At 43.0% G+C, this 17,045-nt stretch overlaps 1 protein-coding gene across 2 annotated transcripts in view; it reads left to right on the forward strand.

The window, feature by feature from the left end:
- Positions 1-17,045, forward strand: part of LOC143276620 (uncharacterized) — a 79,033-nt gene that overhangs the window by 26,043 nt on the left and 35,945 nt on the right. For both annotated transcript variants that reach the window (XM_076581232.1, XM_076581233.1), the window contains exons 8-14: positions 2,916-3,005; positions 3,676-3,717; positions 6,377-6,635; positions 9,407-10,057; positions 11,253-11,383; positions 13,780-13,938; positions 14,974-15,051. In XM_076581232.1, coding sequence (XP_076437347.1) covers positions 2,916-3,005; positions 3,676-3,717; positions 6,377-6,635; positions 9,407-10,057; positions 11,253-11,383; positions 13,780-13,938; positions 14,974-15,051 — 1,410 coding nt within the window. The remainder of the gene's footprint in view (positions 1-2,915; positions 3,006-3,675; positions 3,718-6,376; positions 6,636-9,406; positions 10,058-11,252; positions 11,384-13,779; positions 13,939-14,973; positions 15,052-17,045) is intronic.

The raw sequence follows: 17,045 nt of genomic DNA on the forward strand, positions 1-17,045 counted from the left end.
ACCTGTACAGCAGTACAAATGGTACACCTGTTCACCTGTACAAATGGTACACCTGTTCACCTGTACAAATGGTACACCTGTACAGCAGTACAAAAGGTACACCTGTTCACCTGTACAAATGGTACACCTGTACAGCAGTACAAAGGGTACACCTGTACAGCAGTACAAAGGGTACACCTGTACAGCAGTACAAATGGTACACCTGAACAGCAGTACAAAGGGTACACCTGTACAGCAGTACAAATGGTACACCCTGAACAGCAGTACAAATGGTACAACCTGTACAGCAGTACAAAGGGTACACCTGTTCACCCTGTACAATGGTACACCTGTTCAGCAGTACAATGGTAACCTGTACAGCAGTACAAATGGTACACCTGTACAGCAGTACAAATGGTACACCTGTTCACCTGTACAAATGGTACACCTGTACAGCAGTACAAAAGGTACACCTGTTCACCTGTACAAATGGTACACCTGTACAGCAGTACAAAAGGTACACGTGTACAGCAGTACAAAGGGTACACCTGTTCACCTGTACAAATGGTACACCTGTACAGCAGTACAAAAGGTACACCTGTTCACCTGTACAAATGGTACACCTGTACAGCAGTGCAAAAGGTACACCTGTTCACCTGTACAAATGGTACACCTGTACAGCAGTACAAAAGGTACACCTGTTCACCTGTACAAATGGTACACCTGTACAGCAGTACAAAAGGTACACGTGTACAGCAGTACAAAGGGTACACCTGTTCACCTGTACACCTGTACAAATGGTACGCCTGTACAGCAGTACAAATGGTACACCTGTACAGCAGTACAAATGGTACACCTGTTCAGCAGTACAAATGGTACACCTGTACAGCAGTACAAAAGGTACACCTGTTCACCTGTACAAATGGTACACCTGTACAGCAGTACAAATGGTACACTCGTTCACCTGTACAATTGGTACACCTGTTCACCTGTACAAATGGTAACCTGTACAGCAGTACAAATGGTACACCTGTTCAGCAGTACAAATGGTACACCTGTACAGCAGTACAAATGGTACACCTGTTCACCTGTACAAATGGTACCACCTGTACAGCAGTACAAAAGGTACACCTGTTCACCTGTACAAAAGGTACACGTGTACAGCAGTACAAATGGTACACCTATACAGCAGTACAAAAGGTACACCTGTACAGCAGTACAAAAGGTACACCTGTTCACCTGTACAAATGGTACACCTGTTCACCTGTACAAATGGTACGCCTGTACAGCAGTACAAATGGTACACCTATACAGCAGTACAAAAGGTACACCCTGTACAGCAGTACAAATGGTACACCTGTTCACCAGTACAAATGGTACACCTGTACAGCAGTACAAAGGGTACACCTGTTCACCTGTACAAATGGTAACCTGTACAGCAGTACAAATGGTACACCTGTTCACCTGTACAAATGGTACACCTGTACAGCAGTACAAAAGGTACACCTGTTCACCTGTACAAATGGTACACCTGTACAGCAGTACAAATGGTACACCTGTACAGCAGTACAAATGGTACACCTGTTCAGCAGTACAAATGGTACACCTGTTCACCTGTACAAATGGTACACCTGTACAGCAGTACAAATGGTACACCTGTTCACCTGTACAAATGGTACACCTGTTCACCTGTACAAATGGTACACCTGTACAGCAGTACAAAAGGTACACCTGTTCACCTGTACAAATGGTACACCTGTACAGCAGTACAAATGGTACACCTGTACAGCAGTACAAAGGGTACACCTGTACAGCAGTACAAATGGTACACCTGAACAGCAGTACAAATGGTACACCTGTACAGCAGTACAAATGGTACACCTGAACAGCAGTACAAATGGTACACCTGTACAGCAGTACAAAGGGTACACCTGTTCACCTGTACAAATGGTACACCTGTACAGCAGTACAAATGGTACACCTGTTCACCTGTACAAATGGTACACCTGTTCACCTGTACAAATGGTACACCTGTACAGCAGTACAAAGGGTACACCTGTACAGCAGTACAAATGGTACACCTGTACAGCAGTACAAATGGTACACCTGTACAGCAGTACAAAGGGTACACCTGTACAGCAGTACAAATGGTACACCTGTTCACCTGTACAAATGGTAACCTGTACAGCAGTACAAATGGTACACCTGTTCAGCAGTACAAATGGTACACCTGTACAGCAGTACAAAAGGTACACCTGTTCACCTGTACAAATGGTACACCTGTACAGCAGTACAAAAGGTACACCTGTTCACCTGTACAAATGGTACACCTGTACAGCAGTACAAATGGTACACCTGTTCACCTGTACAAATGGTACACCTGTACAGCAGTACAAATGGTACACCTGTTCACCTGTACAAAGGGTACACCTGTTCACCTGTACAAATGGTACACCTGTTCACCTGTACAAATGGTACACCTGTACAGCAGTACAAATGGTACACCTGTTCACCTGTACAAAGGGTACACCTGTACAGCAGTACAAATGGTACACCTGTACAGCAGTACAAAGGGTACACCTGTACAGCAGTACAAAGGGTACACCTGTTCACCTGTACAAATGGTACACCTGTACAGCAGTACAAATGGTACACCTGTTCACCTGTACAAATGGTACACCTGTACAGCAGTACAAAGGGTACACCTGTTCACCTGTACAAATGGTACACCTGTACAGCAGTACAAAAGGTACACCTGTTCAGCAGTACAAATGGTACACCTGTACAGCAGTACAAATGGTACACCTGTTCACCTGTACAAATGGTACACCTGTACAGCAGTACAAAAGGTACACCTGTTCACCTTTATGCACAGAAGAAACACAAGAAATCAGCATGTATAAACCAAGGGTCGTGGCTGTGTTGTCTGTCTCCAGCTGAATCTCCGGGGGTGTCCGGTGTCCATGAAACGAGACCACAGAGTGCTCTCCCTTCAGTTCATCTCCACCGTCTCTCTGTCTCGCAAGGTGAATTTCTTTGAGGTTTACATGGATTGAGTGAGGCGTCGGCAAATTGGTTCTGTTAAACGTTGTTTTAATCAACCATTGAACATTATTTTGTGATCTCTTTGACTGGTTTTAAGGACTAGCAGGTGATCACATGAGTAAACTGTTTCATTTAGCATTTGTTTTTGTTTTTTGTTTTTTTGTATTTTGTATATTCTTTACAAAATTGAATATAACATATACAAATGCATTCATCCATACATCTGTGCTGAGTTTGCACATCCATCCACACATAGATATATGAGCACCAGTACAAACAGGGGGGAGTGATGGGGGTGGGCAGGGGGTGGGGGCGGGGCATGGAAGAGTGTGAATTAATGTCATCTACATTATAAAGTATTATAAACAAATGATTATCAAGATAGATAATAAGAATAATGCTAATGATAATTTGTGACCACACAGTAAATTGCTGATGATGAACTAGTCTGTAATCATGTCTACAACTGTCATGATATTCAGCAGCAAAACAGCATATGTCAGTGTGTTCCACTGGACAGATCTTGAGGAGTGAGTAAGATCTTGGTAACCTGCTCTCATCTTGTCATGAACAGAAATAATTGCTCTCATTTACATGTTTATTTCCTTCTTTGTTTGTTTGTATTTTTTGTTGGTTTTTCGTTTTTTTCAGTTCTTCCTGGACGATCACTATGTCAGCCACAAAGAGATTCAGGTATAATTCTTGTTTGTGTGTGTATGTGTGTGTGGTGTGTGTGTGTATGTTTGTGTGTGGTGTGTGTGTATGTGTGTCGTGTGTGTGTGTGTGTATGTGTGTGGTGTGTGTGTGTGTGGTGTGTGTGTGTATGTGTGGTGTGTGTGTGTGTGTGTGATGTGTGTGGTGTGTGTGTGTGTATGTTTGTGTGTGTGTGGTGTGTGTATATGTGTGTGGTGTATGTGTGTATGTTTGTGTGTGTGTGGTGTGTGTATATGTGTGTGGTGTGTGTGTGTATGTTTGTGTGTGGTGTGTGTGTGAATAGAATAGAATAGAATAGATTTTATTGTCATGAAACCTTAAGGTTTATAAGACACAAGTGCAATGGTAAATGTATGTGTGTGGTGTGTGTGTGTGTGTGTGTGGTGTGTGTGTGTATGTGTCGTGTGTATGTGTGTGGTGTGTGTGTGTATGTGTCGTGTGTGTGTATGTGTGTGGTGTGTAGGTGTGTGTGTGTATGTGTGTGGTGTGTGTGTGTATGTGTCGTGTGTGTGTGTGGGTATGTGTCGTGTGTGTGTGTGTGTGTGTGTGTGGTGTGTGTGTGTGTGTGGTGTGTGTGTGTGTATGTAGAAGGTGTGTGTATGTGTGTGGTGTGTGTGTGTTTGTGTGTATGTGTGTGGTGTGTGTACATGTATAGGGTGTGTGTATGTGTGTATGTTAAATGTAGAGGGTGTGTGTAGGTGTGTGGTGTGTGTGTGTTACATGTAGAGGGTGTATGTGTGGTGTGTGTGTATGTAGAGGGTGTGTGTGGGGTTGTTGGGGGGTTGAGGGGTATGTGTGTGATGGGGGAGGTGCAGTGGTATGTAGGTGTGTGGTTTATGTGTCGGAGATGTGGGTGTGTTTGTGTGTATACTCTGTGTGTGTGTGTGTGTGTGTGTCTGTGTTTTGATTCCTCTACGCTCATTTCGAAAATGCTACTATTGCTTGTCAGATGAAAAAAAAAAAAAAATCATTCTACACTTATCTCCCCCAAATTGTTTCAAAGATGAACAATTAAAGACCAACAAAGCACAGCTGACCCATTATTGTCTTGACCAATGAGTGTTTATGTTTCAAAATTTCAGCCAATCATAAGTAACTTATCATTCTGCACATCAAATTCAAGTTGAATCTCCATTGTGGAATCTGCAGTGCTGCAACACCAGGCGTTGCTCATTTTTTGTCAGTGGCCTGATTACTTCACCACAAGAACTGGATACTTCGTCGTCTTCTTCTTCTGTGTTTGTGGGCTGCAACTCCCACGTTCACTTGTGTATACGCGAGTGAGCTTTTACATGTATTACCGTTTTTAACCCACCATGTAGGCAGCCATACTCCGCTTTTGGGGGTGTGCATGCTGGGTATGTTCTTGTTTCCATAACCCACCGAGCCTGGATTACAGGATCTTTAACGTGCGTATTTGATCTTCTGCATGCGTATACACATGAGGGGGTTCAGGCAGTTGCAGGTCTGCACATATGTTGACCTGGGAGATCATAAAAATCTCCACCCTTTACCCACCAGGCGCCGTTACTTAGATTCGAACCCGGGACCCTCAGATTGAAAGTCCAATGCTTTAACCATTCGGCTATTGCGCCCGTGTGATCTGGATACAGTTTGTGCTGAAACATCATTAGCGTTGCTCCTTGTGGAGCACAAAATACCTACCACTCAGTGTGGCAGGCTGTTCTGGAAAGTTGTTCCGGCAAATGTTTCCGACAAGCAACACCGCCAGACATTACAGCTGTGCAAGGACAGAAACAAGGGTGACAGTGAAGTGTTTGGCACAAGAGATCGTCATAACAACAGCAGAACGGAAGAGAAACGGCTTCTTTATCTGTATGTCATCAAGGTTGTTGTTTTTTGTGGGTTTTTTTTATATAGAGAGAGTGGAGTAATGGCTTATAAGTAACGTGTTCGCCTAGGAAGTGAGAGAATCTGAGCGTGCTGGTTTGAATCACGGCTCAGCCACCGATATTTTCTTCCCCTCCACTAGACCTTGAGTGGTGGTCTGGACGCTAGTCATTCGGATGAGATGTGTGCAGCATACAATTAGCGCACATAAAAGAACCCACGGCAACAAAAGGGTTGTTCCTGGCAAAATTCTGTAGAAAAATCCACTTCGATAGGAAAAACAAACAAAAAAAAACTGCACGCAGGAAAAATACAAAAAATGGGTGGCGCTGTAGTGTAGCGATGCGCTCTCCCTGGGGAGAGCAGCCCGAATTTCACTCAGATAAATGTGTTGTGATAAAAAGAAATACAAATATGTTGATAGCATATATTATCAATACATACTGCTATTTGTGTGTGCGTTTTGTAGATAAAGAAGAGTTGTTTCTTTTCTTTTCTCGGTTGTTACATGTCATCAAGGTTTTTGTGGTTATGTTTTTATTGGTAGTGTAACAGGTTATCAATTCTTACTGTTATTTGTGTGTGTGTTCTGTATTCGTGTTAGTTGTGGTGTGTGTTCATGTTTGTGTCTTTTTTGCAGAAAACACATCAGTGTGCAACTGACACTTTGTCCAAAATGTTACTGACAGACTTCCATGGGATGGCCATGTCTGCATACCCATCTGAACCCACACCAAGTAACCAACAGATCACTATCGTTTATTTGCCTCAGAAATTTCTGTCGCAGAACTCCAGAGCTGTCATCAACTACAGTGACAACCTCAGACCTCGGCAGCAAAGCATCCAGCCAGCCCCCAGACCGAGATACGACGACAGCGACCAGTCTGTCAGCCAATCGCGACCCACGTCTGCTGCAGAGGACCAGATAGCCGTCGGGTCGTCAGCGCGGAAGAAAAAAGGTCGGAGGAAAGCCAAGGCTCGGATGATGGACATTCCGGATTTTGAGGCTTCTGGGGGTGACTTTTCATCCAGAGACGTGACCCCTTGTGAGTACGCTGACGATGATGATGTTATAACAATGATAATGATACTACTACTACTACTGCTAAGTCCACTGTGATATACATGTGTGTGTGTGTGTGTGTGTGTGCACGTGACTGAAGCTGGATGGATTGACAGGAATGAATACCTTACAACATTGTACTATACAATACAACACTATACAACATCGACCCATTCCACATTATACAACATTGTACTATACAATACAACACATACAACATCGACCCATTCCACATTATACAACATTGTACTGTACAATACAACACTATACCTTACAACATTGTACTATACTATACAACATCGACCCATTCCACATTATACAACATTGTACTATACAATACAACACATACAACATCGACCCATTCCACATTATACAACATTGTACTGTACAATACAACACTATACCTTACAACATTGTACTATACAATACAACACTATACAACATTGACCCATTCCACATTTATACAACATTGTACTATACAATACAACACTATACAACATCGACCCATTCCACATTATACAACATTGTACTGTACAATACAACACTATACCTTACAACATTGTACTGTACAATACAACACTATACAACATCGACCCATTCCACATTATACAACATTGTACTATACAATACAACACTATACAACATCAACCCATTCCACATTGTACAACATTGTACTATACAATACAACACTATACAACATGTATAGTAACACTATACAACATCGACCCATTCCACATTATACAACACCATACCACTACAGTACTATACTATAATGTACCATACAACACCATACCATACTGTACTATACTATAATGTACCATACAATACCATACCATACTGTACTATACTATAATGTACCATACAACACCATACCATACTGTACCATGCTGTAATGTACCATACAACACCATACCATACTGTACCATGCTGTAATGTACCATACAACACCATACCATACTGTACCATGCTGTAATGTACCATACAACACCATACCATACTGTACCATGCTGTAATGTACCATACAACACCATACCATACTGTACCGTGCTGTAATGTACCATACAACATGCACCACACCACCTCCTGCTCTCTGTCCTCACCCACCCCCCCATCCCTCCACCCCCTGAGCCACCAGCCGCATGTAGACACCACACCACACCACAGCACCACACTGCACCACACCACACCACACCACCACACCACACCACACCACACCACACCGCACCACTCCACTTCACACCACACCACACCACACCACGCCACACCACACCACACCACACCACTCCACACCACTCCACTCCACTTCACACCACACCACACCACACCACACCACACCACACCACGCCACACCACACCTCACCACACCACTCCACTCCACTTCACACCACACCACACCACACCACGCCATACCACACCTCACCACACCTCACCAAACCACACCACACCACACCACACCACACCACACCTCACCACACCACACCACTCCACTCCACTTCACACCACACCACACCACGCCATACCACAGCACACCACACCACACCACACCACACCACAGCACAGCACAGCACAGCACACTACACCACAACTCACCACACCACACCACACCTCACCACACCACACCACACCACTCCACTCCACTTCACACCACACCACACCACGCCATACCACAGCACACCACACCACACCACACCACACCACAGCACAGCACAGCACAGCACACTACACCACAACTCACCACACCACACCACACCTCACCACACCACACCACACCACACCACACCACACCACACCACACATCTCACCACACCACGCCATACCATACCACACCACACCACACCACACCACACCACACCACACCACGCCATACCACAGCACACCACACCACACCGCACCACACTGCACCAAACCACACCACACCACACCGCACCACACTGCACCAAACCACACCACACCACACTACACTGCACCTAAGTGGAGTGATGGTCTAGAGGTAACATGTCCACCTAGCGTTATCACACTACAGTAGCCAGCATTGTCTCCCCCTCCACCAGACCTTGACACCAGTCATTCAGATGAGATGATTGACCGACGTCCAGTGTGCAGCATGCATTTAGCACAGCTAAATGAACCCAAGGCAACAAAAGGATTGTTTCTGGCAAATTTCTGTAGAAAAATAGGAAAACGGATTAAAAAAAAAAAACAACTGCAGGCAGGAAGCAGTACAAGAAAAATGGATGGCACTCTCAGTGTAGCGATGTGCTGTTCCAGGGGAGAGCAGCCCGTGACAAAAAGACAGTACAATAATACTACTACTTCTGCTTTTTCTTCTTCGTTTTTGTTCATGGGCTGCAACTCCTATGCACTCATATATACACGAGTGGGCTTTTACATGAATGACCATTTTTACCCTGCTGTATAGACAGCCATACTACGTTTTCGGGGGTGTGCATTCTGGGTATGTTCTTGTTTCCATAACCCACCAAACACTGACATGGATTACAGAATCTTTAACGTGCGTATTTGATCTTCTGCCTGTGTATGCATATGAAGGGGGTTCTGGCACATATCTTGACCTGGGAGATCGGAAAAATCTCCACCCTTTACCCACCAGGTGCCGTTACCGAGATTCGAACCCGGGACCCTCAGATTGAAAGTCCAACGTTATAACCACTCGGCTGTTGCGCCCGTCCTAGTGTACCATACAATACCATACAACGTACACCTTACCACCTCCCTCTCTCTCCATGTCCCCAGCCACCACGCCGAGAGCCACCAGCCGCATGGAGACCCTGGCCCAGCTACGTAGACAGGAAGTGCAGGAGACGCGTGCCGAGATGGAGCACCTGCGCCGTTGCTATGGCGACAACTGGCTGCAGGCCGTTGAGGACCAGGGCCTCCTCCCTTACCCAGCCTCGTGCGTTGTCAATAGCGATGCCGACTCCGCCAACAAATCACAGACTCTTCGAAAGTCCGGTACCGATGTTGATATCGCCGTTGCCAGTCAAGAGAAAGTCACGGTCGACGTCCACGCGGGCGGGCCAGGCACAGGGGGGATCGACGATTCAGAAACATCGGACCGAGGGTGTGGAGGTAAAGGGAGAGAATCGGAGCAGGACAGAGAGTCAGGGGAGAGAGTGTTCAAGAGAGATGACTTGTTCCTCAGCTCCAGTTCTGGAGCAGAGGATGGGGGGGCCAGTGACATCCCCTCCCCCCGCACTTCAGCCGTGCTGTCGGCCCAAGGCGGTGATTCCGGAGTGGCGAAAGACAGGATGACGGAAGGTGGGGATTCGGCTGTTGGTGTTGAAGAGGAGGGGGTGAGGGAGGGGGTGGATGGTGACGGAGGTGGGGAGAAGTCGCCGGCATCGCCGTTGTCGTACAGAGCTCAGGACAGCGTTCAGGAGCCAGGTCGGTGGATGGGTTTGTTGTGGTGGTGTTTTATGGTTGTGATATATTCTTGTGTTGTATTGTTGTGTTGTATTTGTATTGTATTATTGTTGTATTGTTGTTTTCTGGTTGTGATATATTCTTGTGTTGTATTGTTGTGTTGTATTTATATTGTATTATTGTTTTATGGTTGTGATATATTCTTGTGTTGTATTGTTGTGTTGTGTTTGTATTGTATTATTGTTGTATTGTTGTTTTCTGGTTGTGATATATTCTTGTGTTATATTGTTGTGTTTGTATTGTATTATTGTTGTATTGTTGTTTTGTGGTTGTGATATATTCTTGTGTTGTATTGTTGTATTTGTATTATTGTTGTATTGTTGTGGTACATTCTTGTTTTGTTTTGTTGTATTTGTATTGTGTTGTGTTATATTATTCTGTTGTGTGTGTATTGTGTTGTTGTTGTGCTGTTATATTTGTATTGTATTGTGTTGTATTATATGATTATGTTGTGTTGTATTGATATTGTATTATTGTTGTGATATATTTTTTGTGTTGTTGTGATGTATTTGTATTGTATGATGTTCTGTTATATTCTTATGTCGTGATGTATTTGTATTATTGTTGTGTTATATTATTGTAGTATATTATGTTGTTACATACTTCTGTTGCGTTGTATTACTGTTGTGTTATATCCTTTAGTTGTATTGTTGTCTTGTATTGTGGTATTGTATATACCTGTCTTGTTTTGTTGTATTATTGTATTGTTATATTGTTGTAATGTACAATTATTGTTTTGTTGCAGTATATTGTCTTCATAACAACTTTAATAAAGATCAAAGTTTTATTCAGTACAGTACCAGTCAAAGAATAATTCTGATTATCACAGCAAAACTTTGACACCTGATTTAACAAGTTGGGCATTTCTGCAGTTTAGGTCCAAATACAACAGTTTTTATCTCACATGTGTGTTTGCACAAAACATGAGTCTGCATATTAAACCTGTGTGTTCAATTGTGTGTGTGTGTGTGTGTTCGCATGTGCATGTGTTCACATATATATGTGTGTGTCCGGGTGGGCACATGTGTGTGCGCGCACGTGTGTGTGTATGTGTGTGTCTGTGTGCATTTCCTAGTCAGTTCTTTCACACGAGCTAAGTGACGCTGTACACAGGAGCCGGGTTTGTGATGTGCTCCGTGTTGTGGGTGTGTCATAGAGGAGCAGAGTGAGCCGTTCATCGTGACCTTGCCAGGACATCACGACGACCCCTTCATCATCACGCTGTCGCCACGCTACCTGGTGGAGAAGGACGTCAATGGAATCATGAAGGATAAGCTGGACCTGCAGGTCAGCCTTCACTTTTTGTTTTTTTGGCTCATGTATTGTGTGTTTACTCAAAGTGTGAGCGAGGAAGATGGCTCACTCCAGATGATGGACCCTGATCAAGCCCCTACTGTTTACAACTGTTTCAGACAAAGGAGCATAATTGGGGCTTTAGTGAGTTTCACATTTTTGGAGTGGCACCTACTTTGCATAATGACATCATGAGCTAAGAATATCTTAACTGACCTTTCCACTCTCCACCGCGACCAGTGAATGCAGAGTGTGTTGCTGTGCTCGCAAGCAGGAGAATTATTTTTGCGGTGACTGGTTCACATGAACAGTGTGTGTCAACAATGACGTAGGACCCAGTCTCTTCTCAGTCACAAGGCAGACAACAGAATTAGACAAAGGGGCCCCGTTCGGGCTACATGATGTTCTGAATTCAATATGTTTCAAACTGTGTGTGTTTCCCTGGATTCGTACAACTACAAGTCATCAGTGTGTGCAAATTTCTAACAAAAAAATATGGATGCTTTCATCTCACTGGATGATAGCATAAGAAGGAAGTTTGATATTTTGTCCCCAACCAACTCGTTACATTACTGATCAGTTTGGAAGTTTTCAGTTCATAAATTCTAACATTTGTTTTTTAGCGATTTCATTTCTTACCCATACAAATGGGTCGTCTGTGGGGGGAGTCCGGAGAGCTCACTGGCAGGGCTGGGTGAGTTAAGGTGCTTGTCTGCCGGTTCAGTGTGTGAGGGTCTGGGTTGGATTCACATTCTCCAAAGTCAGACTGAGCATCCAGTCAGTCGGATGAGATGATAAACCAAGGTCCCATGTGCTGCACGTACTTGGCATGCGAAAAAAGAACCCATGGCAACGAGTGTTGTCCTCTGGCAGAATACTCGGGTATGTAAATATATATGCATGCACTCAAGGCCTGACAAGCGTTGAGGTATGCTGCTGTCAGGCATCTGCCTAGCAGATGTATTTGTATTTCTTTTTATCACAGCAGATTTCTCTGTGTGAAATTCGGGCTGCTCCCCCCCGGAAGAGCGCGTCGCTACACTACAGCGCCACCCATTTTTTTTGTATTTTTCCTGCATGCATGTGTAGTGTATGTACATAGATTTGTCAAAACACATTGACACCACCTTCCAAAACTGAAATTGTAATTCTGTGTTTTAACACACTGTTTCGATAGACAGTCTTTGTGTGCGTGTGTGTGTGTGTGTTTGCTTGTAATATTTCAACAAAGATCAGGTTTATTTACATTTTATATTTCATAATTCTATGTATGTGTATGGATCTATCATTCGTTAACTGCATTTTCATGTGTACTCATGTTATGCGTTACTTAGAACCATGAGTTTTGTAAAGCACTTTGAGTAGTTATGGGCTGTAAACAACATGAATTGTGTGTGTGTGTGTGTGTGTGTGAGGGAACAGTGTGTGTGTGTGTGTGTGTGTGTGTGTGTGTGTGTGAGGGAACAGTCATATTTTTACTCTGTGTGTGTGTGTGTGTGTGAGGGAACAGTGTGTGTGTGTGTGTGTGAGGGAACAGTGTGTGTGTGTGTGTGTGAGAGGGAACAGTGTGTGTGTGTGTGTGTGTGAGGGAACAGTGTGTGTGTGTGTGTGTGTGTGTGATGGAACAGTGTGTGTGTGTGTATGAGGGAACAGTGTGTGTGTGTGTGTGTGGGGGGGGGGGGGAACAGTGTGTGTGTGTGTGTGTGTGTGAGGGAACAGTGTGTGTGTGTGTGTGTGTGTGTGTGAGGGAACAGTGTGTGTGTGTGTGTGTGGGGGGGGGGGAACAGTGTGTGTGTGTGTGTGTGTGTGTGAGGGAACAGTGTGTGTGTGTGTGTGTGTGTGTGAGGGAACAGTGTGTGTGTGTGTGTGAGGGAACAGTGTGTGTGTGTGTGTGTGTGTGTGTGTGTGTGTGAGGGAACAGTGTGTGTGTGTGTGAGGGAACAGTGTGTGTGTGTGAGGGAACAGTGTGTTTGTGTGTGTGTGTGTGTGTGTGATGGAACAGTGTGTATGTGTGTGTGTGAGGGAACAGTGTGTGTGTGTGTGTGAGGGAACAGTGTGTGTGTGTGTGTGTGTGTGCTGTTCATGATACAGGTATGGTGACTGTTCCTTCATGGTTGATTCTTTTTCTTATGATTGTTGCTTCACTTGTGTCACATGTAATTTATGGAGTGCCGTGAGCGACTGTTATTTGAAATTTCTTGACAATTGTTGTTTCTTTCCTACTACATTTAATTTGTGAAGCACCGTGAGCCTCTCTGTGAGGGAACAGCACTTTAGAAGAGCACTTCATTATTAATGATATTATTTGATTTGATATGATTTGGCCTGGAGCAGTTTTCTGGATATTGTGGTATGTAAGCATCCATTATTGTTGTTGCTTGTGGTGTCAGAGTTTGACAGCTGTGCGCACAGAAGAGGAGGAAGTGTATCAGTCGGAAAGGTCGGTGGATCGTGACCCCCAGGGTGTCAAGGTCATCCTGGAGTTCAGCTCCATCCGCAAAGATCGCAAGTGTCGTGTGTACATCATGGCGGATTGTGATGATGCTAAGGTATGTGTGTGTGTGTGTATGTACGTTGGTGGTGATGCTTGTATGTGTGTGAGTGGTGTGTGTGAGGGTGCGTGTGTTTGTGTGTGCTTGTCTTGAGTGTGTATATAAACTCAGTTTTTTTCTCATGCTTTTTATGTCGATCCCTGAAGTTCTATGTATATTTACATTGACACACATACGTAATTGATTATAGACAAGTATTATGCCATTTATCATGAATCTTAATGTGTATGAAAAAACACTTAGATATAGTGGGGACAAAATAAATAAAGAGTGGTAACTCTCTCCATACACAAGGTACACAGCTTCAAGTCAGTGCTGCTTACGCTACCGAATCAGCTAGCACACAGGTAAATAAAAGGTACATTGGAACAAACCCAGAAACTTCCTCAAAAAAGGAAGCGCCGGGCCTGTCCTTATACCAATCATTTGACATGTGCACACAGCAGCAAAGACAGAAGAAATGTGCAAACACAAATTAGCTTTTATTCAAGACTGGCATAGCCTCTTTAATCCTGAACAAGCCACACAGAACACATGGACAATACAGAACAAACACATGGTTGCTTTCTGGGGACATTTTTTTTCTCCTCTTAGATATATATAGAGAGGGGGAGGCAGAGAGAGAGAGAAGGGAAGAGAGAGGATAAAGAGAGAGAAAGAAAGAGAGGAGAGAGGGGAAGAGGGAGAGAGAGAGATTAGGGAGAGAGAGAGAGAGAGATGGAAGTTTTTATAAGCAGTATCAGAGTAAAGCCAGACATGCTCATCAGATGAGGAGAGAAAGAGAGAGAGGAGAAAAGAGAACAGAGATAGTAGAGAAAGAAAGAAGGAGAGAGAGAGAGGAGAAGAGAGAGTAGAGAAAGAAAGAGGGAGAGGGAAAGAGAGAGAGGAGAAGAGATATTAGAGAGAGAGAGAGAATAGAGAAAGAAAGAGGGAGAGAGAAGAGAGAGAGAGAGATGTAAGTTTACAGGATCGGCATCAGAGTAGCGCCCCACATGCCCATGAGATACAGTGTGTTGTCTGTGGTGTGGGCAGCACCTGTGTCACCTGGTTCAGCCCTTTGTGGACGTCAAGGTGGAGGCTGCCAGGAGAAAACTGGCCGTCATGTATCAGGTCTGTATGTTGGACACTGTTGTGTTGTGTTATATTGTGTTGTGTTTTATTGTATTGTGTATTGTTGCATTGTGTTGTTTTGTGTTGTGTTTTATTGCATTGTGTTGTTTTGTGTTGTGTTGTGTTTTATTGCATTGGGTTGTATTTGTATTGTGTTATTTTGTGTTGTATTTTGTTGTGTTATATTGTGTTGTGTTTTTTTGCATTGTGTTGTATTGTGTTTTGTTGTATTGTGTTTTATTGTATTATGTTGTATTGTGTTGTGTTTTATTGCATTGTGTTGTGTTGTTTTGTGTTGTATTTGTTGTGTATTGTGTTGTGTTGTTGCATTGTGTTGTATTGTGTTTTGTTGTATTGTGTTTTATTGTATTATGTTGTATTGTGTTGTGTTTTATTGCATTGTGTTGTGTTGTATTCTGTTGTATTTTATTGTATTGTGTTGTTTTGTGTTGTGTTGTATTGTGTTATATTGCATTGTGTTGTTTTGTATTGTATTGTGTTGTGTTTTATTGTATTGTGTTGCTTGGTGTTGTATTGTGTTGTGTTTTATTGTATTGTTTTGTTTTGTGTTGTATTCTGTTGTGTTTTATTGTATTGTGTTGTATTCTGTTGTTTTGTATTGTATTATGTTTTATTGTATTGTGTTGTGTTTTATTGCATTGTGTTGTTTTATGTTGTGTTGTGTTGTGTTTGTATTGTGTTGTTTTGTGGTTTATTCTGTTTTATTGTATTGTGTTGTATTGTACTATGCCCAACACTCAGCTCATAAGACAGATTGATGTAACCTTACAGCTGGGCCAGCAGCATCATGAGAGCTGTATCATCAATGGTTTCTACATTGCAAAGGGAAACCATTTACAGCTTAGTCTTTTGTGAAGGACTATGACTCTTAAACTAAGAGGCAAGATTGCACTGGCTCTTAGTGCTGCAGCCTTGGGGCCTAGTTGGCCTTTGGGAATCATCCCTATGCCGACTGTCCTAAAACCCTCTTGACTGAGAGAGTGGGGATGTAACTTGGGCAAGACACTGTGTGTGTGTGTGTGTGGATGTGTTTGTATATGCATGTGTGTGTGGATGTGAGTGTGTGTGTGTGTGTGTTTATTTGTGTGTGTGCATGTTTAACTTTTAAAAATTTCTGTATATGTGTGTGTGGATATGAAAGTGTGTGTATGAGTGTATGTGTTTGTGTGTGTGTGTGTGCATGTTTAACTTTTAAAATTTTCTGTATATGTGTGTGTGGATGTGAGAGTTTGTGTGTGAGTGGATAAGTATATGTTTATGTGAGTGTGTATTTTTCACTTTTTTTAATTTCCATTTTTTATAACACTTACACAATTGACATATATATATATATATATATATATATATATATATATATATATATATATATATACATAAAAAGGGGGGGGGGAACCCTAACAAAACAGATGAAGCATAAAGAAAGCAGAATGAAGATGAATATAAAAACTACATAATGAAATACATTTATATAGTATTCTAAGCAAGACTACTGTCAATTAGTGAATAAATCATGTGTGTATATCCATGTGGATGTGTGTTACAAGAATATGAATGTTGGTGTCTTTCCCTGTGTGTTCTGTGCATGTTCCAGCTTAATAACAAAAAGGATCTTGGTAATAATAATGATAATAATAAGAAGAAGAAGAATAATAGTATTTATATAGCGCTGAATATTGTGCAGAGACAAATCTAAGCGCTTTCACACCAGTCATTCACACGCATGCATAACTCTAAACTGGAGAAACTGAAGACAAGGAAGAGGCAGGGAAGGGAGGCTATTTTGGGAAGAGGTGGGTTTTAAGGCCAGACTTGAAAGAGCTGAGTGGAGACCTGATGAAGCGTAAGAGGAAGTTCATTCCAATCGCAAGGTCCAGAGACAGAGAAAGAACAGTGTCCAACAGTGAAGTGTTTGAATCTGGGTATGTGTAAACAGTGGATCCGAAGCCGATCGTAGAGATCGAGATGGAATGTAG

This window comes from Babylonia areolata, chromosome 32 (genome assembly GCF_041734735.1).
Source record: "Babylonia areolata isolate BAREFJ2019XMU chromosome 32, ASM4173473v1, whole genome shotgun sequence".
NCBI lineage: Eukaryota > Metazoa > Mollusca > Gastropoda > Neogastropoda > Buccinidae > Babylonia > Babylonia areolata.